Source organism: Tachysurus vachellii, chromosome 7, assembly GCF_030014155.1.
Source record: "Tachysurus vachellii isolate PV-2020 chromosome 7, HZAU_Pvac_v1, whole genome shotgun sequence".
NCBI classification, from domain to species: domain Eukaryota; kingdom Metazoa; phylum Chordata; class Actinopteri; order Siluriformes; family Bagridae; genus Tachysurus; species Tachysurus vachellii.
The window spans coordinates 12,508,649-12,536,267 of record NC_083466.1 but is presented as its reverse complement, the minus strand read 5'-3'; the positions used below and the strand labels follow the sequence as shown (position 1 = coordinate 12,536,267).

Genomic DNA, 27,619 nt, shown 5'->3' with positions numbered 1-27,619 from the left:
AATGAGAAAGATGCAACTGATTTTGGATCCATTGCTTTACTGCAATGCAACATTCAAACACATTTCTCTCAGGAGAGTGTGACAGAAAACTGCAAAATGGAAAGAAACCTGTGATTAATATTAAGGTAACATGACCTTGGTGAGGCCAGTGAAGTCATTCTTAAACCATAGCTATTTATTAAGCGATAACCTTGCCAAGAGTGTTAAAGTGTGACATTCAGTATACAAAACACACAATAAAACAACATGAACCCTGTAGCTGCGTGAAAATATGAACAGTAATAACAGAACGGTCGACATAATTTTGAAACCTGACCAGGAACATGAGATCAGTTTCTCTATTAGAGAATATATATATATATATATATATATATATATATATATATATATATATATATATATATATATATATATATATTAAAAAAAAAACATGTATATATGTTTCTGACCTGTGTCCAATTTGAGAAGACCCACTGTGCAGGGCAGTCTATCTGGCCACAAGGCTGCATTGTGGGCAAGCTCGAAGATGGACAGAAGGTTTCTGGTAACTCCAATACACTTCCATCTGCCATTCGCTGCTTACAAATAACGTCCCTCTTCTGATGACCACCTCCACATGTATGAGAACACTGTGCAGACACAAAAACTTCTCATTGACCTCACCTTGCATTGGCTACCAGGGCTATGACCTACATAAAAAGCCAAACTTCTATCATACACTGCACTCTGGGAAATTGCAAAAAGACTTTTTATTAATATAAAAGCTGCTCAATATTGCTTCTGGGTCAAGTCAAGTTTACCCAAATAATCATGCATAAGGCATATATATCATTAGAATTGCAGCTACATTAAAAGAGATGCTGCAAGAATCATTTTGAAACATATGGTATTGGTATAATTTTTCACCACAATTCTTTTTTTTTTTTTTTTTTTTTTTAAATATCATACCTGACTCCATTCCTGTGGATCCCACATGGGAGGGCAATCAAAACGATTGCAGGCCTGCACAGAGGAGGGCTTTGGATGCCGACACTTCTCACCATTGACCCTCATGGTGTGGTTGCTGTGTGCGCTTACTTTTAGTGTGCAGATGACAGCTCGAGTCTGGAGTCCAACACCACATGTTGCTGAACAGGAGCTCCAAGCCTCCAGCTCCCACCTGGATATACATACAGAACCAGTCTAAGGACTGCAAACATATGCATGTTTCTCATTTTGATCTAAAGGATGATTCTTAAATGTTATTTCAAAGGTCAATGCATTGAATGTAATGGCTATTTATTAAATTATTTTTAAAACAAATGTTAAATTAATTTCAAAAATATGCTCCATCCTACAAGTGTTTTTCATTTAACCAACAAGTGTGCAGCACATGTAGGAATGTTGCAGGAACAGTATCCCAGGTGGCTGCTCATGAAACAAGGTGAGAAAAAGCCAAAGCTACTTGTAATTAACTTCATTACGTAGACAAGCCTAAATTTTGATATGACTTCACCTTTGCTTGCATATTCTGTCGATTAGTACAATTCTACACTCTTCGAGATGAGTCACGTGTTCAAAAAAATCTGTATACTCTCACAGAACCTCAAGCCATGAGGCTCCAGAATGAGGTTCCCATGAACGTGATCAAATATCCACACAGTCACACCACTGAGCATATTACAATCCCACTGGTGCCTTTGACCTGAGGGCCACCTCTTTAACTCTGATGGTGGCAACAGCTGAAGCTGGAATAGACCAGCACCTCCAATACACAAAGACCACCAACGGTTAGCTCAAGCCCAGCAGGACACCCCTGCAACCTGGCAGCCAGTCTGAGTCTCCGTGATGATATGACAGTTCAGGCTGGAGGAGAATAGCTGCAGATTCCCTTTATAAGGAAAGCAACCGAAGCATTGGACTTGGGGTTGAGGCCCAGTTACTGACTACCAGTGGCCAAAGGAAACAAGCAGAACACAAAGTTTGTTGTGCTTGAAAACAAAAGCAACACTTGGAAAAACAGGCCAGAGAAAGGCAGAAGGCTGCTAGCTTTTTATGTCTATGGCATGAGGTGTAGAAGTCTAGCACAGCGAGTCGTAGCTTAGGTGGGAGGTGTAGATTTTCTAGCCGCAGACCACCACATTTACTTTAAAGTAATACAAAAGGCTTTGAATATATAATTATTAATATTCAAAACAATAATTTAACACAAGCTAGTGTTTCCATTATCTGTTGTACAGTTTACCAAGATTTTTTTTTGGTCATAGCAATACATGCATTAGTGCTAGAGTGCTAGTAACTAATGCAATATGAATACAAATCACATGAACACATACTTTTACTCTCTGTTTCCTTTTCCTGAGCACACATTTGAATGAAAATGAGAAGCTGGTTTAAGTGATGGATCCAGAAAATGTGCAAGGCAGATGAGCCTTGGAGGCAAAGACTAGTTTCTAGCTGTGTACAGAATGAATAAACCTAGAATTCAAGCTCACTCTTGAGCACAGGTTAAATGCTGACTGTCTTTGTAACAGAGTGCACTTCTACTGTACCTTCTAGCACTGCAAGCCTTTATTATCAGACCTTCGAAGAAAGCTCTTTTTAGTATGAGACCAGCTCTCAGTCTCACAACTGTCTCTGAGAGTTGTATTAGCACAGAAAAGTTATGTTTGCAAATTTTTAATTTAGCTTGTGAGACTTTTTTATTTGCTGTATAACAACATATTGATCTGCATGGTCCGTACATTTAAACACAAAAAACGTTGCAATAATTTATTGCAATCATTTCCAAATCTTTCTTGTGTATCTATTATTACCAAATCTATCTGTGTACCAAAACACACACTCACACACACACACACACACACACACACCACTCTATTTCTTACCTGGGTGGACAAGGTTCAGTATTGCAGGCTTGCACGAGTTGAAGAGGTCGCTTTGTGCTCACACACTCACTTTCATCTGCGGCTTCTCTTGTCTGCTTGTTCAAACAGATCACCACTGCCTCTTTTACCCCTAGGGAGGAAATAAAAAAAAAATAAATCCATGCATTAGGTTACATAGCATCAACTGAGTAACTCCATCAACTCACTGAGTGTCATTTCGAAAGGGATTATGAACATCCCCATAACCACATTCATAACTATAGACACACACATGAACAGATATAGAAGTCATGTGAAATTTAAGATGTATTTATCCATCCAGGAACCTTGTATATTATGTCATGCTGTGTGGGAAGAGCTGAAGGGAAAAAATACAGCCCAAGCAACTCACTATAGCAACTGGTATCAAAGCAAATGATTTCACAGGGGCACAACAAAAACAGTTCATTTATAATTTCTTATAATTCCACCATTCTGTGGACGCTTGCCAGACATTACATTAATCTTGCAGCGGCTTTCCTCACTGCAATCGTAACTTTTCGCTATACTAAACTTCTATGACAGGAACTGCTTTTTCAAAGGGGATTTAAGTTCACACTAAACTAAGACAAGGTCTCTTTATAAGGGTATTAGTGATGAGATAAGACAGAGATCATTACAGAAGGTCATGATGGGGTTGAAAGTGAGTTAGCTGGAAGGGAAACCTGCTGTCATTAAGAAAGGAAGTCATAAATCTATTCTGTAAGGATGTTAAGAGAGATATAGAGACAGGGAAGGAAGGAATTGACAGTTACAAGGTCCAAGATAGTGAAAATATATCTCTATATGTCAGAGAAGGAAGACAAAGCACCACAAGGTGTTCATATGCTGTACTGTTGAATCAGAAGCAGACGTGCCTGATTGAGTGCCGTGGTGAAGTCGGGATTCTAGATGTAGGGCATGTACATAGACATGATCATGCACACAACATTCTACACACACATACGCACACTGCTAAAACACATAAAATGACTCATTTAGCTTTAATCTAAACACCCCTTGATTACACTCAATGAACCAAATTACATCAAAACATGCCAGGTTGTGGAGCAGCTAATCCAAACACAGTGGGTGCTAGATTCTAGAAGCATGCATGACATTGTGTGAGGCCCAGACTAATGAATGAATGATTCATTCAGCTTTTGGACCGTTAGTGGTGTCAGAACCAATAATGAACCCCAAAATTTGTGTCAACCACATGAAAGAGGTTGTGATGCTACACAGGACTCTGTTAAAGTGTGTGTGTGTGTGTGAGAGAGAGATACTTTGCAAGAATAAAATTGGATAAGAATAAAATAATGTGAGAAAGAACAGAATACCAACAACAGACCAATGCATTTATTGTCTTTAGGGTATTTTATTAGGAATATTATGTTTGGTAGACGTTCTGAGGTTTAAAATTTCCAGTTGTTTTAGCTCCATTTGAAAAGTCTATAAAGTCAGATATGTTTAATATGAGCATTTGCAGTTCTTCATAGTATAGCTCGTCTTACTCGTAATCATACTTAGACACTTTCGCTGTTTCTTGTCAGTAGCGTATGATTATAGCACATGGAGAACTAAAAATCTCAGGAGTTGACTGCAGATATGGTAGATACTGTATTAGGGTTTATATTCTATTACAAGATCTCAGCTGTAGGGGTCTAACACAGTGTCACTAGTGCTCCTAATCTCTGTTCACATATATCTCATATCTCTATTCATATTCATGTCATCAGTCATTGTATTGTATCCATTTGCTATATTTTTCAGTATTTTTTCTATTTTTTTGAATCACATCTTATTTAATATATTATTTTATTTTAAATTCTGTTTTTGACTCCAGTTTTATTGTTACAACCCAGATAGTAGTAAAAAGCATTTGTGACTAATAAAATTTGAATGTGATATACAGAATTGGGAATGGCCTAAGTCTGTTTTTTTTTAATTTCCTTCTTCTCTTTATGTTTTTTTGGTTTGGAAAACGAAAACATCATCTTCATTGTGGTCTGTAAATTACGGCTCTGCCAGTTCCTCAACCTCAGCCACGTCACTGGAGTTTATACCTGGTGTCAGCTACAGATAAATGCAGGACTGCTTTTTAAATCTGTTCTGGCAGATATTGTTTTTGTTTGTTTCTGTCAATGATATTTTCTAACAAATTTAGTTGTTTCTACTTCAATAATTATAAGCAACCTGGTAGCTAAAAACCAACAAGAACACATAACGATAGCAAACAACCTGACCGACTACAGACACCGACAGTTCCATTGTCACAAATGACTAAATCATTCTTTCAGTTATGATCCAAAAATAAAAAACAGATCAAGACTATCTAAGACTTATGCACAGATAGATGTGCCAAAGAATGACCTCAGAGAATTGCTTTAAAGCTATAAACCACTCTTAAGCCATAAGAACAGTCATATTGCTGAAAGGTACATGAGAAAGCATTTAGAGTTGTGGTGTATAGTCATATTGACAGATTAAAATCAAGATTAACGTGTATCGAAGTCATGCAAGTTAAAAAGTATTTTGATAAATGGACCTGTTCAGGGTCCAAGGCATAAGCACCACATCTGTAAAACATCACAGCATAGGCAACGATAGTTGCTAGTGGAATTGTTCACTGGTCTTTTTTAATGATATGACTGATGACAGCAATGCAGGATGAACTCTGAAGTGAACAAAAGCATCTCAACTGTTCAGATCCAGCTAAAGGTCCCCAAAGTCATTCAACGGCACTTTACCTAGCAGCAGGATGAACACCCAAAACACACTGATAAACTATATTTTTTCAGAGCCAAAGTATGGAATATTCTTGACAAGCCTAAAATCAATCATACGACCTAAACCCAAAGTCAATTATCGTGCATTTGTCTTTATGGAAGCCTTCAGAACTACAGAAAATGAAAACGATTGCATGACCATTACACCCATATAAGGACCTTTGCCAAACAAAGTGGGAAGCACACAAATGTATAGAATGTCACTGCATGCAGAAGCATTACAATGAGCCTTCACTGTAACTATAAGGCCTAAATATTTTCCAGCATGACAATGGCCCTGTGCACAAAGAGAGCTCCATAAGGCATGATATAAGTAGAAGAACTTGAGTGTGCTTCACATAACCATGAGCATTGAACACCTGGGATAAACTGGAGTGCTGACTATGCCCTAGACCTTCTGAACCAACATCAGTGTCTGACCTCACTAATGTTCCTGTGGCTGAATGAGAAAAAAATCCCCATAGCACCACTCCAAATTCTAGTGGAAGCCTTCCTAAAAGGTTATTATAACAGCAAAGCGGGACTAATCCACATACTTTGGGTCATATAGTGTATAAATTGTAAACACAGTTTATATTAAATCTCACCGAACTATATTTGCTATCTAAAAGTTCTACTTTGTTTCTAGTCTAGTAGTTTAGACTAAAAGCAACCACATTACTCACCTCCACCACACATCTCGGAGCACTCAGTAAACCCGTCATACTCCCAGTCATGTAGCTCCTCTTGCTCTGTAGCTGTGTTTCTAATTCTCTCACTCTCCTGCTCAGTTCTCACTCCAAGGCAGGGCGTGCGGTAACAGGGCTGCATCTCTGGAGGCTTCTGTCCTTCACACTCATCATCTGGAAGATCAGCAACTGTTTGGGAAAAGGAGAGCAACACCTGACACTTCACTGTCCGCCTCTGTACGCCAGCGCCACATGACCTACTGCAGGGCCCCCAAACTCCTCGTATGAACCTGCAAAACAAATTGACAAGAAACACACTGTGATGTGAAATCATGATGTGATCTGACGCTTAAAAATACTCTTTGACAATCTGGGTTCTTTTTGGCACTTGTTTCATTTTCACAGATTTTAGTTATTTACAGCTAAGTTCATAAACTGCACGTATCTCTCACATCCAGCTGTTAGTGCGATTCTTGAAACAGCTGTAAGGCATTAAAGCACAATGCTCTTGAATAAACAGCTTTGATGCATGCTTCCTCACAGTTAAAAATCAAACAGAAAAGTGGAAATACTAGGAGATCATTGTTTTTATAGCTTTTCTTGAAGAAAGTGTTTCCTGGTGTCAACCTGAGAGGTAGAACAGATACATATTCATTTGATAACAAAAAGTAAAAAAGTATAAAAAAAAAAAATGAGATCATAGTTAAAGACTCCAAATTCCTTCAAAACATACCATCTGATAAAGTCGAAAAGAAGTAACCATAATCATAATCGATAATATAATAATGAAGAGAAGATGTCACACACATGACCTACTAAAAGTGCAGGTTTTCAGGAAACCTGACATATGCCTTTTGATTATCTTACAATCAAAACAAGCCCAGATACCATATGACGCTATTCATAAATTCCTATTCATTCTTAGTGCAAAGAGTTGCTCCTAGTGATGTAATTCTAAGAAAATTCTTAGAAATATAGGCGTTTTTCCTTAAAATCTAAGAGAAGATTCCAGTAAAGATAAAAGTTATTCATAAAGCATCTTAACCCTTAAAAGAGCTCATTAGATCAAAAAGTGTTAGGAGTTGTGAGGGCGACTTTTAAGAGGCTTAAGAGTTTCTTTAGTAGAGAAGAAAATGGCTGAAAGGTAAAGAGGGAGAAGAAATGTAATGTACAGAATATTTAATAATGATAGTTAATAGGATACTACAGATTAGAAACAGAAATCACACACACAGAAACTACAGAAATCACACACACACACACACACACACACACACACACACACACACACACACACACACACACACACACACACACACACACATATATATATATAAATGCCGTTATAGGATTTAGAGATACGCTAACATCATCCAAACATAAATGTAAACATGCACGTAAATGTAAATATAAACATCTCCAACATGGCACAGAAATGTCATAGTGCCAAATTATATAATACAAATCTAGTTTCTGGAGATGTTAGTATATATAAATGCCATAGCGTCAGAAATGATATAATATGGCTCTATGGCATTTCTTTGCTGTATTGGAGATGTTTACATTTACATGACATTTACTGTATTACAGCTGTAACATACAGATTTTAGCGCATCTCTGATATGATTGGTCACGAAGGTAATCCATACACGATATATAGCCTCAAATATTTTAACATAAAGACAAAGTAAAGGCTTATTATAGACCAGATTTTAAAAGCACTCCTTTCTTTATTGGACAACCAATCATAGTCTTTAAAAAGATGTGTCATACCTAATAACGGGGTTAGCCCCACCTCCACTCTAAGTCTATTTTTTTCTTTTTCCTTGTTCAGAGTTGCTCTGAGATTGGTCCTAAATCACTCTTAAGCCAAGATTCCTAGTAAGAAATTACTTATTTAAGCTAAATTAGGAGCTCCTTGAGATCATTCTTAGAATCTTTATGAATACGTGCTCAGATCTCATCAATCTTCATCAATTGCAACTTCCATTTTGAGTCAACAAAACTTTTTCATTAAAATCACAAGCCTTCATCCATCTGCACCCCAAATAAATATCAAGGCAGATATAAAAATACTCTGCAAAGAAGATGAGAGTACTTTAACTGTCATCATCTGCTTAAAGCATATGGCAGGGCCATGCCATCTGTATGAAATGTTTGATCCCATGGATATAATAGAGTCAAGATCTCAAGTTGTTTTTTTGATATTCTCTGTTCCATTGCTTTAAGTGACTTTTGCAGTCTTAGCTGCTGCTAGCCAGTTATTGTGATCATGCCTCTGAGGCTGTTATGCACATATTTTGCTGACTGAACTGTGAAACTACAGCATAAGCATGCTTCCGCTTTTTATGATCCAGTGCACTGAGAAACCAATAACTATGTTCTGATGGTCCTCAACAAGCACCCTAGTGGCCTTCTTTACAACATCCTGCAAGATGCATCCAATTCTTTGGTTAATGCATCAACAGTGAAACATCGATTCAGACTACATTTCTCCTAATACATATATTTATTTTATATGAGAATCTTATTCTTATGTCACTTATATAGCATCACAGGGACATGTTGTACACTGACTATTGTCTTTCATGGTCAAAACTGGCAATATGTTGTGATCTTGATCTTCGCAAGTAATTGCTACAGTGGTTTTGAGTGTACTTAAAATGGCAGGCTTAACGCTTGGCAGCAGAGGTGCAATAAGTCTAACACAGGAATTTCCTTCTCGTTCTTTTCACATCCGTACGCCTGCGCCCATATGGCAGGCAGATATTGTTGTTGGCTTCTGGGTGACAGCATATTATATGCTGTTATTTATGTGCTTTGGGGGGGAAGACATGCCTCTTGAAAAGAGCAAAATCATATGCTTTTGCGATGGACAATTCTCTCACCCTGCATAACTCCCAAAAACCCTGAGAGAAACAGGTCAGTAGTGCTAAAACATATGAAGCATCATCTAGCATAGATCAAAGTCAAGGTCTTTCAGAGGTGACTGAATGCACATTCTTTATATTTTTATAGATTTATGCAAAGCATGTAACCATAGAATCATTGTACATATGTTACCAAATGTGCGTATTGAGTTATAGGGATATATAGTTGGAAAAGAGAATAGTGAAATACATATGAAACAGAACCCAAACCATTGCATCCAATTCAATTCCTCCCTTAGGGTTTAAAGAATTTCTTTAAATCGCAACGGTTACTGGATTGTTGAAATGAATTAAATAAATTCTAAGGGTTATATAAATCAAGCTTTGCCTCAAAATTTCATGAAGTCATACAATAACAAAAGTCTTAAAGCGATTAAAGCATGTGTGCCAAATTCTACATTTTTTGTGGTTTTTACCTTACGGAATATGTAAGACTAGCAACAGATGCTAGCTCAGGCCACTTCGACTTTATCTCTAGCAGATTCTACTACTTCAAGTTTAACTCCTCATGCGTATGCTCCAACGTATGCTTAGGTGCCACATTTACTCCTTAAGCCCCACTCCTTAAGCCCCACACCGTAAATCACTGTGTCTGTGTAGTGCATCAACAGAAACAGTTGTTCAGCCCTTCTCATCTGTACAAATCATCTTCTGCCCCCAAAACTAATGGTTTCAACAGAACACCTGCTTACAAATAGTTATGGACTCCTGCATGTGCTCCAGCCATTTCACACTATTTCTAACAGTTTCTTCATTTAACCCATTAAATTCCCAGGACCTGTCACTTTCAGACTTACATTCCTCTCTTCTGTAAGATCAAGCTTTTCCTTATGCTTTTATCCAAAGTGATAGCTGAGATGAACAAATAAAGCTTGGGTCTGATTTCCAGAGCTATAACTGCTGAACCACCAAAGAGTTTTACTGTAGTAACTAACTTTCATTGTAGTTACTGGGACTTTAAGGGGTACTATATACCAGAGACAGCTCAGAGATAACAATTGTAAAATATTATAGCAAGGGTGTCCAACCAGTCAGAGACCAAGAGCCACATTTTTTTTTACTGTGTTACCGCAAAGAGATCATACAATGGGCACACATGATCATCACCTTTTTTTCCTCTGCCATTTTGAGAGCGAACTTGACAAATTGTTTATTCAAATGATCTTGCTCCTACTGGGAAACTTTGAGGTATTTAGGTATTTTAGTTTGTATATTATTATATAGTATAATAGTATAGTATATTAGTAATAGTATAGTATATTAGTTTGACAAAAATACCGTATTGAACTCAAGCGAAGCGAACAAGCATATTAAAAAGACACAAATACAAACTTCGGTATGAACGTAAGAGCTGCATGAAACCGAGCAAAGAGCCGCATGTGGCTTGGGAGCCGCGGGTTGGCCACCCCTGAATTATAGGGTCTATATATTAAAGATGATTAGAGTAAAACCAACAGGAAAGCCAAATGTAAGTAGGGATAAAACAAGAAGTCATCAAAAGTTAAAAAGCGTTAAAAAGGAACAGTGAGTTTAAATGTGGATTCATGTTCCCCTTTGATAACAATAAATGCTCTGCACACTTTAAGTGACTTTTACAATGGTTTTTAAGCTTAAAACACTTACGTTGGTTCTTCAGAAATGGCTGTATCTTCCTCAAGTTCTATGGCTTGCTTGAACCAAGGTGCCTTTGCTTCAACAGGCAGCTTCTCTGATAAGAAAACAAATGATAAAACCTTACTAAGTGTTTTAGTATTTTTGATTGCTGTTGCTGTACACAACACTCTTAATAACTCAATCGGCCATTTCAGTCAAATAATATCACACAGAATGCTGCTTACCTGCGGGCTTGTAGCAAGGAACAGGAACCAGACAGTCTTCCTTTATGTGTGGTTTTGTGATGGGATTGCAGCCACCAGCATGCAGCCCTCTGTGATCAATGCACAGGACCACTCTGTAGCGCAGGCCCTGTCCACAGGTTACTGTACACTGTTAATGACATATGTATATGTTGGTCTAAATATATATATATATATATATATATATATATATATGTATGTATATATATATATATATGTATATATATATATATATATATATATATATATATATATATCTATATATATATACACACACACACACACACACACACACACACACACACACACACACACACACACAGTTATATATGCAATTGTTTTTTTAGTTAGTTCAACCCTGACTAAGCTATTTCACAGACGTATAAATGAACATTTATGAACATGTCTATAAACATTTGCCCCATTAAAAGACAAGTGACTACTAATTTTGTTTGGTTGCATTACAAAAAAACACATGTTGTAAATTATGTCCACAAAGAAATTTGTACAAACATAAAAAAATAAAAAAAGAATGGCTTGTGTCCAAGAAAAATACCAACATTAACCAATAACTTATTTTTGTTTCAGCATAAAAAATAGCCTTTATATTCTTAACTGCTGAAGAGAATGAATGTCAACACTAAACAACATTTAGAAGATGTGTAAAAATACACATTTACCTACTGTCATTATAAAAATAAATACGTCAGCAGCTATATGTGCAAGAACATCATTATAAAATGATTTAGCCACCATAGTAGCATGAGTTACGTCATGTATAGTATATGGACTGACCAAAACATGGAGCAAATGGCTGCATCTGATATTCTCAATGTTGTAATAATTGCTTCTTTATTGACAACATGAAACTGGAACCATTCACCCCAAGTCCCCAAAAGAAAATGAAGAAGCTTAAAAACTTAAGTACTTATAAAATGCTTATGAATTGTGTCTTTAGCCAATACAAGCGTTTAAAAGAGATTTAGAAAGAAGAATAGTCAAGAAAAACAAAATCCCAAGTTTTCACATTTTTCTGAAGGCCACAAATCTGGGTTCATTAATTCTTGGTTATTCTGTTGTAAAAGGACATTTCCTCTTGAAATACAGAAAAAACAATCACAAGAGATCCCTAAACGGTTCTGATGTGGAGAGGCTGAGATCCAGCTCCTTATTTTAGATTATTATATTGAAGATAATCATGTATTTGTTCTTAATACTATCAAATCAAATTTCTGACTTGTTCTGACCACAGATTCAGCTCTTGTTCCCGTTTGAAGAGTTTTGTGTGTTGAGGAAGTTGCAGTATTGCAAAGATTAGATTTGTACCATGTTACTGTTAACAACACAGGCCTGTAATGGTTTATATTTAAATGGGAGCTTCTAGCTTACAATGCTGCATGAGCTCAGGAGTGTTGAGATAATTATTTTTCCTTTCTCCTTTCAGTAATTAACACATTGTTAGTGCTGAACTGCAGTATGGAATCAGAGATAGCAGATTTTCTGGTATATACTGTAAATGTTAGTTGCAGGAACTCTGGGATATATATCTTTGAAATCGGCTCCCTCTTTGGGTAGTTTTAAAGGTCAATTGAAGACTTTTCTTTTTTAGAAAACTTTTGCTATATGATTAGTATGTTTTCCTGAGTTACTGTGTATGGTATTTTTGCACTTTTATTATGATGTTAGTTTGATGTGTTTTATGATTATACTTTTTATGACTTATATAATGTTTTTACCATGTAAAGCACTTTGGTCCATTGTTATGGTGTTGAAAGTGCTATACAAATAAATTTTGATTGATTGATTGATTGATATCTCTGGAAAATTGTCCGTAGTGTGTGATTGTGTGAGTGAATGAGAGTGTGTGTGTGTGCCCTGCGATGGGTTGGCACTCCATCCAGGGTGAATCCTGCCTTGATGCCCGATGACGCCTGAGATAGGCACAGGCTCCCCGTGACCCGAGGTAGTTCGGATAAGCGGTAGAAGATGAATGAATGAATGAATGAATGATTGATTTAACAGTTGCCATGAGGCCTAGATATTCTAGATATTTAACAGTGAACAGCACAAAGCCCAAGGGTGAACAATTAAGTTATAGCAATTCTGAGGAGGTAAATGACTATTTCTGTTGAAGAAAGAAAAGTAGAGCATGGAATAACTCCATATTGATTGAAACTTTATACATTACACCTAAAAGACAGCACTCCTGCAGTTCCCCGAGTTGATTCCCTTACCAGCTACATTATATATTTTTGGTGTATGGATTCTAAAATTACAATAGTTCAGATGTAATTGTGTTAAGTGCCTTTAATAGCAGTTCAACACAAGTTCAGCTATAGGGACCAACCAGGAAATTGCCATTTAGTTCATTTTAAATGATACACCAAAAACAACACAGTCCCCCTAAAAATCCCAAAAGTCTATATTCGTTTTAATAATCCTGAGGGTAGCTTGGGTTAGTAACATGTAAAGCGTGAGAGATTTGCATGTAGTAAAGTTTTAATGCAGAAATTGTGCATATTGGTATTAATTCTATACATTTAAATAGAATATTTGTGTGTGCAAGGCAGGGTTTGTGAAAAGCAGATTCAGTTGTGAGTCAGACCTTTAAATTAAGTCTAATTTTCTTGTATGATAACGGCTCAAGTAATTCTTCAATGTCAACCGATGTGAAATTTTTGTTTTGTGCTTTAAATACAATCTAACATCTATGTAATGCCACTAAACAGAATGATATGTACATGATAAATACATACAGTATGCTTTTTTTTTTTTAATGGAAGATGACACATCATCTAAATGCAGAAATACTGATTATCTAGAAGACTAACTCTGATGTGGGTAAAATTAGGAACTAAGTGAATTGTGAGAAGAGCAAATTAGTGCTTGCTCAGCTTCTCCAAACTATAGGCACATTTTCTCTGCAAGAGACCTCAATGAATTAGCAAAATCACTAGCATTGTTTCATTCATTTTGACATATCTCAATAGCAACCTAACACATAATAACACGTCCCATGCGCTCAATATGACTTCATGATGGCTCATGTGCTACTTAATCAGCTGCTGAATAATGAGAGCATATGCTATTGTAAATTATGCTATTGAGTATGGTTGAATGTTTAAAAATAGAACAGAATAAATGTTAATTACCGGTGACCATTCCTGCGCAATCCATGTTGGACAGTCAAATGTGTTACATGGTTGCACGATAGATGACTTGGATGCATATAGACACTTCCATTCATCTGTGGGAGTGATGTTTCCCTGCATGTCTTCTTCCACACATGAGACAGAACGACTTTGGACTCCCCCACCGCAGGATGTAGAACAGGAGGTCCATGGGCTGCTCTCCCATCTCCCATTAGAAATTTTAGAGTTTAGTGGAACTTTCAAGTGTTTTTTTGCCATTTCAGGTCAAAAACTTCTAATGTTAGTAATAAAAACATCGTATTTATCAAAATCACAGTAGAGTTTTAGGCATTAAATTAAGAGCAAGCAATACTGACATGCACAAGAAAGCCTAAGTTCCCCAAGCACTTCATTTCTGATTTGCTGAAAGGCCATACTGCAGTCTCAGTGTCTTAAAGCATCTGCAATGACTACTGCGGGAGGACTGAAAGCCTTCACTGTCTCGGCCTGGCTTCAGGCCCAGTGCGTGCTTCATTGAAATAAAATGTGAAACCTCTGGCTCTCTGCTATTGTGGAAGAGAACTTAAAATGTTACTCGGCAAAGAGAGGCCGAGGTGGACTGGAAAGCTGGCCAGTACTGAGAAGTTTTGAGCAGGCCAAAAGAAAAGTGCAGCAGAAGGCTTATGAGGAAGTTAAAGTACATACCGAGGCAGTGGGTGGTAGAGGTCATAGGGCATTATTTGCTTGTAGCCATCACTAGAATTTGGACATTAAAAATATGTAAGGTTACACACAAAGCTACAGTATGACATTTGGCTTAGAAATAATCCACAGATGTCGTCTGTATTCAATTGATTAAGAACAGTTACTCGTTGGAGCCTTCAGGATGTGTGACAGTTCTTAATCACACACCTGGCAGGACAAGGGTCCATGTTGCACTCCTGCAGTCTGGGTTTGGGCTTGACATTCTCAGGGTAATAATGGCAATACTGGTCCACAACCACACGATTACTGCGCAGGTCAAAACACTCCGCTGAAGTGAGCTGATACCCTGGACACATTAAAAAGAGATGAACACCAATATGAACTGGCAGGAAGTAAAACATTCCAATATAAATTCAAAGCTTTTTTTTTTTATTTTTTTTTACCTCCACTACAAGTTACAGAACAGGGGAAGAAATCAGTCTCTCGCCATCGATGAATGATTGGCTGGTAGTAGATAAACTGCACCATGCTTTCTGTGCCACTGGCATAATGGACCTGTTGAAATGAGGGACATTTTAGCTACAAATTGCTTACATTTCCTAACTTCTTATATTATACCTAAAGGTTCCTCTGAGCTTATCCTCTGACCTGGTACATTATATAAATTGCCATTAAGTTTGTTTTAAATGTGTAATATGTAAAACATTAAATAATACATAACATTTTCACCCTAGTGGAGAGTATTATTTGCAAACCTCTAAAGTCACGTTGACAAATCACGCTGACATACAATCATGAATTTTCCACTTTTTTTTAGAACACAGTAACTGACAAATAGAGTCAATGTAGAAAATGGTTTTCCATAATGTACAATTATAATCAATCCTTTTAACTGTGTAAACATGCTCACGGTTAAGGGTTTTTTTTGGCTCACCACTGTATCATAAGTATGAATGTTCCGGCAGAATCTGTGGGAGCAAGTACCTTGATCCTTAAAGAATTCTTTTTTCCATGTAACTTGACTTTGGAAAAATGTTTTATTCACCAGTATTCAGAAGTATTCAGCACGGTTTTAATGATGCTGTATACAGCAATGACAGCTACATAAACAAAAATGTACACCAGCATTACAGCTTATGTATTATGTTAAAAAAAATCTCCTTTTGAAGTCTTAATATATGCTCAGACATTACAAAGCTAGTATTATCTTAAGGCTGGTTGTCATCAGTCAAAAGAGTGAGCTAATCACACACCAACGCTGTGGGGGATTATGGACGTGCCAGTGCTTCCACTAATGTTCGTGAACAGTGGGATTTGGCACATAGCCAGCAAGACCCCTGCTCTATACATACTCATGCATTTGAAGTACACGCTCCCTTTATATGAATAACTCCAGTGGCTGTGGTTTTGGTCTCTGATAAAGACACCTGGCATTAATTTAACTTTACTTTATAATGTTTAGTTCATACACCATGTTGCCAGTAAATCATGTAGTAAATAGGTTCAAGCTAACACTGTCACACTCTCAGAGGATCTCATAAGGTTTGTCTTCACCTCCTTGACACATAGAAAAGCACAATAGAGCTAAGGCTCAAATATCCAGAGAGTTCTGTTCCCTCCTTTCTAGTTCAAGACTAAGGCTTGCCTAAATAAACTTCCAAGACCTGTCACATTCTTTAGTGGTGACAAAAGTGTTTCATCGAATGGTAAGATATCACTCCCCATACATCCTTACTGAGTCAGGCCTGGAGCTGGGCAAAACACCCACCATCTCCAAAAACTCCATCTACTAATAAAGCCATCTATTGAAAACATACGCTGGCCAAACCTCCCACTCAAAATGCTTAAGCTTCCTTTCGGACTTCTTTTCAGTCCCAGATGAGTTGTGTCACAACCCGTTTGAGAATCTTTGGAGCTTAATTATTTATTGCATAAGAAGAATGAAATTCAACCCATCAAAAAAGGTTTAAAGTCATTTTCAAAAGTATGAGATGTTTGTTGCCAGAAATGGTACATTTAAGACAAGTATTTTTACTTTCAAATGTTTACAAAGTTTACATAAAATGATTTACAGGAAAATAGTTGAAAACAATACATGATTGCTTGACAATGGAAAAGAATAACTGAACAATTCCCTCATTTATTTTGTAAATAAAACTACTAGTAGTAGTAGTAAAACTACTATTTAATAGTTTTTTTAATTCCACTTTTCTCAGCTTTCTCAAAAACTGTGATATAATCTGGCCATCTTCCTTGTATCAAATTAGAAAATTAGGCATTTACTGCTTCTCAGCCATCTGTCTCTGACATTGCTATTTATGGTGTTATTTTGGATGAATTTTTGTGGAGGAAGAGAGTTGTTTTTTCTGGCGTTTTCCAACTGTTGGCTGCTTCATTTCAAATTGGCTATTCCATTAAGTGTATGACAGCCAGCACATTAATCTAGGGAGCTACTTAACAAACCGGGTAAAAGCAGAGGCGTAATAATTGGTGGGTGGCAGTCGGCCAGGAATCTAATTCGTTTCTGGGGGAAGTTAGGGGTGAGTTCACAGATGAACTCCAACGTGATAAGGGAAACTAATAATTATCCATAATACTGTATCCATCATACCTCCTTAGATCTAGCCTCAGTCAGGAATAGAGCATACAGTATCTGTAAAAATATGAATATTTCTGATACTGATCATTGAACAACTGATTCCAGGAATGTAAAAATTTAGAATTATTCTGAATTAGAGTGATTAGAATCTAGTGCTATTTACTCAAATATATTCTCGTCAAACAGTAGCTTCTTTGAAATACAGATGCACTAATAATTTTACAAACTGATTATTGTCTTACTTTGACGGTAAAGTCAGCCTCTAGTGGTCCAATGATTCTAAGTATCTCCTTGTCAGAAAGCTTCTGGAAGTCAATGATTGTGTTTTGTAAGATGTATTGCTTGGTTCCATCCAGAGAAAGCTCCTCCTTGATCCCTTGCAAGGTTTTACTCTCCAGATCTAGTAACAAATACAACAATATTCCGATGGCAAATGTTTCAAAGCTTGCAAAGCCTTCACAAATTTAGCAGTATGAGCAAACGGACATGAGTGAATCAATGTCTATTTCATCTTGTATAATTTAAATTAAACATGGAAAACATGAGATTTGTAGGGTTCTTCATAAACAATCACTTGCTCCATAAACATAAATTCTCAGATTACTGATTTTACACACATCGCTAGACTCATGAAGGTGTTTATATCCATTACCAAGCAGAACTCATAACTGTACATAAACTTGCATGTAATGTACTTCAATGGATTACTATCTTAAACCCTGTGCACATGGCAATGTAAAAATCATTCTCCTTTTCCATCCCTTACCACAAGAAAACATGGTGGAGAAATGGTAAAGAAATGGGTGGTTTTACCCTAAAAACCTTTAAACTGCCAACATGGGACATTCTTTCTTATGGATATGACAAAATGTCTAAAAATACAAAATCATTTTATTACCTTGGTGAAAGAACTATTCAAGTAAACTATTGGCTTGTTCCTAGTTTCTAAACAGTCAGCCTTCAATAGCTGACTATTTATGTCACAGATCTGGCAACCCCGATTATACATCACAGACACATCAGTTTCCTCACATACTAACAAACAATTTTAGCCCATTAATCAAGATCTTCTTACACTGTTAAATTTCCACATATTATCAAAGCCACAGGCAACCACAAGACATAATGATTGTGGCTTTATTGCACACTTTTACGTGACACCTTTCTCACTACTACAAACTAATTTTTTCATCAAATTACATATCAGCAGTATTAATGCCCTCTATACTGCTCTCTCTATTCCAACAGTTTTAGGCTGATGGTATCCTAAGTCTGTAACCTAGTGAACCAATGGTAATGTATTCATTGACAGAGATTTTGAAGAACTTGTGTACTTTGCTATGAATAAGGGTGCCATTACATTACATTAATGTGAATGTGCTGCTTACTTGTTCTGACATGTAACTCATTTCACATTATCTTGGTTAATGAAATTGGACCTCCTCTTCAGTCCCGAACATTTGCCCATAAAACATCTCAAGCTTTGAATCCTCAATCTGTGTCTCATGTAAAGTGCTTGTCTCATTGCCAGTGCAGATGCTTTTAAGTGAGTTAAACTACTACTTTTAATGCTAATTTCACATATATTGCAAAAACATTTTGTGCACACATCAAGCTGCACCTTGTCAGTATGTACATGTCAGGACTTCTACCTTACATTTGTTACTTGGCACACAGTTAAAAAAATCTTGTAATGATTTTTGTACAGTACTCAGTTGTACTTGGCTCTGTTGACAGGGTGTGGGCTTTCCAGGCAATGGCAGATCTCTTGAAGTGTGTATTGCCTTGCTCCCTTCATAACATGACCTAAAGTCAACCTTTGATTTATGGGGTCTTGTCTTAATCCAGTGTGGACATTTACAAAATACCAAAGTGGGAACAAAAACCCTCCAAGTGCGTAGGTCACTGCCAGCAGCCAGCTGGTTACTATTTGGTTGCCCGCAGTAAGAAATGTGCCAAAAATGTGTTCATGAGAAAAGCAGCTACTCTGAATCTTTAGAAAGAAGCTTTTCTCTGGCTGTGATGAGAATAATGAAAGGATGGAAGACATTCGTTTTAGATTTTATGCCATATTATGCGGATGGTTGCCAACATCTTGACATCATTGATACAATCTTAGGACATCTTTGAATGCGAGGGAATTGCAATGTAAAATAATCTCTCTCTTGCTCTCTCTAGCTAATTTGGTGTCGCCTTTCAGGGGTGAATTACTTGAAAACAGCAAAACTATCAATAATGGTTATTAGAGTAAAAAAAAACTCCTTTTAGATAAATATCTGCCTTGCACCACCCAAAAAAATCAATGAGACTAATCTGGCAGCATTAAATAATAAATGCAGTATGCATCAGCCTTTAAACTACCAGAAGTGTAATGATATTTGTTTTTCTGGAATCCAACTGTGATATTTAATAATTTTAAGAGGATTTCTTTATTTACAGACAACAACCCCACCAATGTGATACCCTCTTACTCACACTACATTTAGACTTATGCAATATGGTCATAGGAAATAAACAGAATAATCCCAGCTCTTTATCTTCTCAGTTCTGAATGGAAGCCCCTGGACCTACCAAGACTTACACAAGTGATCCGGGCCTTTCAGAACCAGGCGCACATGACGACTTCCATAAGGAATAACAATTACAGTGTCCTCAGCTGGGGGAAAGAAAGAGAGAGAGAAAAAAGAAGGGATTGATTAAAGGGAATGCAACGCTTTTCATTGCAGTCAGATGTGATCATTAAAATGATCTAAGCTATGCAGGAACACTTGAGCAAAACCAAGAACAATAGAAAACAAAACTAACGCTATGTGCGATGACTGGAATATGACTTTACTTGAGTGTTATGCCGCTTGCTGTTTAATAGGGTCAGTTTGGCTTGGACATGTGTCCCATACAGACTCTGTTGGATTTTTTTTTTAGTTATAGTCAATTTAAAAAAATGCACCAGACAGACATTTCTGGCTGCTCCATTTAACCCCTGATTATTTCCTACTCATGATGACACAGTACAAACCGTGACATCAAAACCTTATTAAAAATGGATCTGTGTTTGAACTGCATCAAGTAGCAAAAAGAATGGACCTTAATCGTCAACGGGTTTTTACCAGAACTCTGAGTTCAAAACCTCTTTGATAAAGCAGAACAGAGTACATTTGCCTTGAGACAGCAGCTGTGCAGTGCAGGTGCTCCGAGGTTTAAATTAGTCACAGGTGGTGGCAAAAGAAAAAAAAAACAAAGAACGCTGACATTTTTAAATAGCTTGTACAACCAAAGCTATTACTTAAGCAGCTTGTCAAGCCTTTCAAAACATGCAATGGGAAACATCTAACAAATTATACATTCATTCATTCATCTTCTACCGCTTATCCGAACTACCTCGGGTCACGGGGAGCCTGTGCCTATCTCAGGCGTCATTGGGCATCAAGGCAGGATACACCCTGCACGGAGTGCCAACTCATCGCAGGGCACACACACACACACACTCTCATTCACTCACGCAATCACACAATTTTCCAGAGATGCCAATCAACCTACCATGCATGTCTTTGGACCGGGGGAGGAAACCGGAGTACCCGGAAGAAACCCCCGAGGCACGGGGAGAACATGCAAACTCCACACACACAAGGTGGAGGCAGGAATCGAACCCCGACCCTGGAGGTGTGAGGCGAACGTGCTAACCACTAAGCCACCGTGCCCCCAGCGATGGGAAACATGTAACAAATTATGCAGTAATGTGCAAATCTTAGGCATATGTAAAGATATTCTGCAAAGCAATGAAAGGAATAAAGAACTGAGAAGCAATGAAATAAAGAAATGAGAAGTCAACATAATTTAACTTTAAAAAGTACTGTAAAGGGTGGTATGTTTTGTGGCAGGGGAAATTTCAAATGCTAAACTTGCCAAGCCGGGTTAAAATCAATGTGTGTCGTTGCTCTTTCTCCTGCTAGGAGCTTGTAAGCAAATAAGGTGCATCCAGTGTGAACTTAATTTCCATGCAGATTAAATATATTAGATTAATCACTGATCGTCGTTCTATAACATCGATGACTTTATTTGCAGGATATCACAAGTTTGACTGTGTAGTTTCTCCTTACTCTTTCCACTAGCATGTTGGGATTTGTAGTGTCCTCTCACAAGTCTGCAAGAAGATCCATCTCCATTACAAACTCCACAATTATCTTCTTTAGCAGTGCTTCCTAACTCGTGATCGCAGCCAACAATCTGCCAAAAGGAAAAAAAGAAGACGTCTCAAACACAGGAATTTAAACATAGCTCTGGTGCGTTTCTATAAGTCTGTATGTTTCTAATCAAGATAATGTGATCAAAATGGAAAAAAGTGCCTTCAGTCTCTATTTGGATGTTTAATGTGTGAAATGCTAGTGGTCATGGCATTCTTCATGCTACATCATGCATCTTGAAAAGAGAAGCACAGCAGGGTTAATTTGAATTGTGAAATTACTGATTTAGACATGTTACATTACAAATACAGTATGTATGCAAGTGTGACCAGAACTGTCTTTGAAGATCAAAACCAACATAAAACATCTCTGTGCTTGTAGATGTCTTGGCACACAGCATAGAAACCACATTGTGAAATCTAAGGCACTGCTAAAGAATCTCAAGATTACTACAGCTGATTTCAAATAGCGTGCAAACCTGACAGGCTCCACTGATGCACATATCCAAAGATTCTGTGTAGCAGCGCGTTCCATCTAACACCTTCGGTGCCAGCTCTACTACGAGGTCTGTGCCTTTAGCCTTGCATTTGAGAGCACACGGGTTTTCAGGGTCGTTGTCCACTGGCAGCCAATCGTAGTAGCGACCCTGGTAGCGCACATCAGCATGGGCTGAACATTGCTGAGCACGGAAATCTCCAGAATCTGGTGGGCAGTCCTAAGAAATAAGTCATCAGCGTATATGAAAGAAAACAATGAACACAAGATAAACGTTCAGTTTCATTTCACATTTTGACTTCCACTGCTGGCACACACACCTGTTTAAGACAATGTCTACTCACCACATTACTGCACGTACGGTATTTAATATTCTGCCCCTCGCAGGTCCTGTAAATGCAAGAAAATCACCAGATTCAGATGGACATTCACTTAATAAAGCAACTATTGATCAAAGTCACGCTACATTCTCAAAATGTCTTTCAGCTACACTACAGACAACATATCATTAGTAGGATTCAACAAGTCAAATATGGTCTATTAGGACAGATCCCCCTGACATTTTCCATCCAGATTTAGCTTAATGCACTTTCAAGCTGCAGTTCACCTCATGCTTTGAAGCTTAGAGGTGACAAGTGATCACTGAAAAGCACAGGATTATACCAATGGATATATTTGACTTCAGTAACATACGTGAAATTCCAGTGTCACAAGACCCTAGCAGATCTGGGGCTGTGATTAGAGGCTACATGTCAATATTATGATTCATGGACAAAGGATTAAGCCCTTATACTACAGTATTACTTCAGAAAAGACCATGGATGAGACTATGGAGTCAGAAGCAAAATCCTTAGCGCTTGGCAAAAGCATTAGCCCTACAACACAAATCCAGACTGGCGCCTACGCCAAGTCAAGCAGTGCATCATGGGACCCAGAATAACTTTAATGCAAGATGTTGAGTGACAGACAGTGAAGATATAGACTCTCATGTGAAAATATTACACAGGTGATTCATATAATGTCTGTCTTGAGAAAGGAAAAGAGACTCTGTAGAGGCTGACTGTGAGCCTTACAGTATGTCTTTCAAGAGAAAGTGAACAATACTGTCTTGTCATGACGTCACGCAAAGACAAAAGAAGCCGCCGTTTGATTCCAGGTATCCCTGGTAGACACAAAGTGCACATATATGCAGTAACCTCAGTCCCACTTCTTCCGCTGTGTTCATTAAAATAGCACTTCTCAACAGTAGCGCATAAATTATTTCCCTGACCAGAGGAAAACTAGACCTCTGATATTATAAATATGTTGCAAATGTAACCACACATGCTAAACCCAACCCAAAGTGGCTAGCCACATCCAATGATTAATCGATATAGTAATAAAATGTGCATCATTACTGTAAATGATATTGTAGAACATTTTGTATGAAATGGTATATATTTGCTGAAGTCATTTTACAAAAGACTTCTATCTAGTGGTACAACAACAATGACAGAAAGTCAGCAGATGTCTGCAATTACAGCACATGCAGCCCAGGCCAACTCTAAATCTATTAATATGTCTACACTTACAAATGTGTATTATTGAAAACTACTTTAACAAAAAAAAACAACAACACTTTTTTAATGTAATGTTTCCACATACGGAAACCTTGTAATCACATCATTACATTTGTTTATACAGCAAAAAATGTCAATAAATATTTCACTGCTTTAATCTAACGCTGTATAACGTAATCTAACGCTGTACGAAACAAATTTCAGGGTGAGATTGTGCATTGTGTTGTGTATAAAGAACACACACACGGTGGTGTGACATTCGCTTTATTGAGGTGGCCAACGACCGATGACAATGAAATGATCTTGAAGTTTCCGATCACTTAACCACAATCCTGGCTGAAATATTAATGATTTGTCCTGTAGTAGTTACCTTGCTTTTAGTGTTAATTAAGCTTTCTGCCCATACCCTAAGTAAATAAACTTATTAACATTCAACTACTTATTATTTTTCTTTGTTTTAACATTACAAACATAAATCAGTGCTGGAGAGTCTGTGCTTGTCCAACACTGGACTTTGGTGGTTTGGCAAGCATTTGAGGCAAAACCAAAATGTTCTCTTCCAACATTTAACCACAACGCAGGCCTATTATTTTTCTGTACAACACATTACTGATCCGTCTTTTTTTTAATTTCTCATTTTCCATCACTTGGCCATCTTATGATAATTCTATAAATGAATAAAAAAGATGCCACCTTGTTAAAACACTAAATAAATAACTCTCCTGTAGACTATGGTGTACGATGTCTTACTATTTAAAACGGGTATTTTATAATTAGAGTTGAAACGAAATCTCATGATTTGTCTGAAAAGCAAGTGGTAGAGAAAGCTGATTTAAAAAGGGTGTAATAATTGTCATTTAAATGACTGGATATTGTGCAGTAAGAGCATGTGTGTGTGAGTATGCAGAAGCTGGGGCTTCTATATATTGAGATATTTGACAGAATTTCTGGCATATCCATGTGTGCCGGTATGAGATCCTGCTAATGTGCGTGTTTGTGTGAGCGTGTATAACCTTCATGCCTTCTTGTGGGGAATATGGGTGAGGTGTCACGAGAGTATGTACAATTTTCTCTCAGTAGCACATAAAGACCTTGTGCGGTTCCTTAAACAGGGCTTTGATCTGCAACCCAAGTCAGGGTAACCGAACTCCATTCCCACGCAAGAACTGCCTGCTGTACCCAAATTCCAAACTACTCACCCCAATAAGGCCTGTCAGTTCACACAAACAACCCCCTGCTCTCCAAATCCTGACCGCAACTCCTTGTAAAGAGCCGAACCTCAAACAACTCTTAACACGAAATCACAGGGGTCAATTTTACTGCCATTTCAATTTGAGGTTTGCTCAACCAAGTAGCTCTCACTCTCACAGTGAGGCTTTAATGAAAAGCGTTCTGTATCATCAAACCACACCGCGAAACTTTGCTTCATCTTGGAGCAAGGAGGGAAAAGTTTGCTACGACAAGCAGAGCCATTTTCAGTTTGTAAAGAAGACATATAAAGATTAACAGGCGCAGGTAAAATAAAGTCCAATAACATTATTATGATCCCTGTGCAGGTCATATAGTGAAACCAGAAAGAAGTATAAGATTCAAAGTATGGGTCTGGAGTAATATAACATCCTATTTCACCTTAGCATGGTTGAAGGCAATACATCGGCCCCATAGGTGTGATGTATCCTGCATAAATAATCCTGGCAGATATCAACGCAAAAAATGCAACACACACTTGACCCCGTTGTCTAAGGGCTTATGAGTATTTCTTTTTTATGGAGCTAAGCTTTATGCAGATCACAAAGCATGAACTCACTGCACAAATATTCCTCAGCCAATAAAAGTGACATATATATATATATATAGAAAGCAGTCTCGTGTGTCATATCATTCTTTCTAATACTCACTTCCTGACTGTGTGCACACCCCAATTCCCTTTCCTTAATTGAGTTTCTCAAGTCACCATTATACAAGGCGGGTTGTGATTTGCTGGATGTACTTTCTGTGCTGTCGATAATCAAGTTTGCTTGTTTCACCAGCTATGTCATCTGCTGAAATACAGACATTGCCTGGATCCCATATGCCTGGAAAATGCAAGCAACAGAGTGTGTTTCCTGACCCACAGGGAGTGTTTAAAAGTCAAATAAAATGTATTTTGAGCACTTCTATTACAGCCCATGGGAGAAGTTTTCATGCAGTGATTTACTTGCATCATTAAAAGCATGTCCTTGTCAATTTAGGCCATATTAAACCATGCAGTGAGAAGCACTCACTTCCATTTCATTGAAGGATATTAATGGGAACCAGTTGAGCGCTATTATAATTGAAAGATTATACCTGACTTCTTTAAGTGTATTCTACAAATTATCCATGGATATTTTCATGATGGTGTCATTTTCAAGGGACATCAGGGACTTTTCAAGCATTAATTAAGTTCCCAAAGGGCAAGTCAAAAATAATTCCTTTACTATGTACTGAGCATAGTTACATTGCATTGGATGACTATGCATTAAAATACAATAATAAGATAAGATAAGATAAGATAAGATAAGATAAGATAGATACATATTACACAAGGAAAAAAAAATAAAAATATATATATATTACAAGAAGATTTCCGCACTACATATAATACCTTACTGAACAAACCTATTTACAATATAAACATTTATCCAATACGTATCATCATCTTTTATCATCATTATTTAATTAAGACTATACCAAGATGGAATTTTAAAACAATTTCTACAACAAAGCCAATTTTAATATATATTAATGACAACATTTTTGCAGTATATATATATTTTTCTAATGGGATATATTGGTATTTTGTACTTTTCAATGATTTAGATACATTTGTCTTTATATAGCCCAAATATGCTTTACTTTAAACTTAACAGAATTATGAGATGTAACAGGAAGCTCTTTATCATAAAATGTACTCAGCAAGAGTATAAGGAAGTGGCTTACTTGGAAGTAAGGCAGCGTCTGAGAGAATAGGAAGCTCCTCCACCGCAGGTGCGTGAACATTCGCTCCATGTGCCCCAGGCATCCCACAGAGTGTCTCTGTCCTCTTCTGACCGCGCTGTCCGTGAGTTCTAGAGATTGTGGCAATAGGAGTGGGAAAAGGACAGAAAGAATTAACACATTCATTGTTCATCATAGTGTATTATGAACGTGTATAAGTTCAGTGATCATACAATCTGTATGCACTTATTCATTCAACATTCACACACATTCCTGCCCCAATTTCTTTGGAAGTGGCATGTAGCCACAATATCCACTCTTCTCCAGTGAAGCTTAGCAGACTTCTACATTAACCCTGTCAACACCTTTAACTCACTTCTTGATTGGCAACATAAACTCAAAGTTAGGACAGACAACCTAGTTGGTTCACAGTATAGACCTTTACAATACAAGCCATCATTGACAGATCAGATCCACACTGTCACTGCAAGCGGCATGGGCATGTAAGGCAACAATGTGAGGTCAAGTGCTTCAACTAGCTCCAATTATAGTGCTTTAAAATAGTGTATTAGCTCTTAGTTAATTAATAGTGTATTAACTCTTAGTTAATTAAAGGCATTCAGCAAGTCATTCTTCATCGGCCAAACGTTTCGTTGAGCACTCTTTACAGCAAGCATTTAACTGAACTCAAATGCAGAAGGAATACAGTTGAGGATGTTCAGACATAAGTAAAAGTGGTGGCATGTATATATGAGAAGGTGAAGGGCCGAATCTAACTATATGTATCAACCTTTCAATAAAAGACTTCATTCACAACTCTGAGTGGTATTTTTGACAGATATGAACTTTATGATATGATTTTG

At 37.3% G+C, this 27,619-nt stretch overlaps 1 protein-coding gene across 6 annotated transcripts in view; it reads right to left on the bottom strand.

Moving 5' to 3' along the window:
• The window catches only part of LOC132848553 (ADAMTS-like protein 1), a 102,865-nt gene that overhangs the window by 8,241 nt on the left and 67,005 nt on the right, over nucleotides 1-27,619 (bottom strand). For 5 of the 6 annotated variants that reach the window (XR_009648742.1, XM_060874373.1, XM_060874370.1 and 2 more), the window contains 16 exons: nucleotides 26,760-26,887; nucleotides 22,584-22,629; nucleotides 22,223-22,459; nucleotides 21,661-21,787; nucleotides 20,145-20,219; nucleotides 17,806-17,963; nucleotides 15,408-15,519; nucleotides 15,172-15,310; nucleotides 14,965-15,015; nucleotides 14,281-14,485; nucleotides 11,111-11,258; nucleotides 10,896-10,980; nucleotides 6,340-6,632; nucleotides 2,868-2,997; nucleotides 949-1,159; nucleotides 450-629 (listed from right to left, as the gene is read on the bottom strand). Coding sequence is in view for 5 of the 6 variants with exons in the window: in XM_060874373.1 (XP_060730356.1) it covers nucleotides 450-629; nucleotides 949-1,159; nucleotides 2,868-2,997; nucleotides 6,340-6,632; nucleotides 10,896-10,980; nucleotides 11,111-11,258; nucleotides 14,281-14,485; nucleotides 14,965-15,015; nucleotides 15,172-15,310; nucleotides 15,408-15,519; nucleotides 17,806-17,963; nucleotides 20,145-20,219; nucleotides 21,661-21,787; nucleotides 22,223-22,459; nucleotides 22,584-22,629; nucleotides 26,760-26,887 (2,325 nt within the window). In the remaining variant the exon portion in view is untranslated. Of the gene's footprint in view, nucleotides 1-449; nucleotides 630-948; nucleotides 1,160-2,867; nucleotides 2,998-6,339; nucleotides 6,633-10,891; nucleotides 10,981-11,110; nucleotides 11,259-14,280; nucleotides 14,486-14,964; nucleotides 15,016-15,171; nucleotides 15,311-15,407; nucleotides 15,520-17,805; nucleotides 17,964-20,144; nucleotides 20,220-21,660; nucleotides 21,788-22,222; nucleotides 22,460-22,583; nucleotides 22,630-26,759; nucleotides 26,888-27,619 lie in introns of those variants that run through there. The other variant, XM_060874374.1, reaches the window with a different exon arrangement.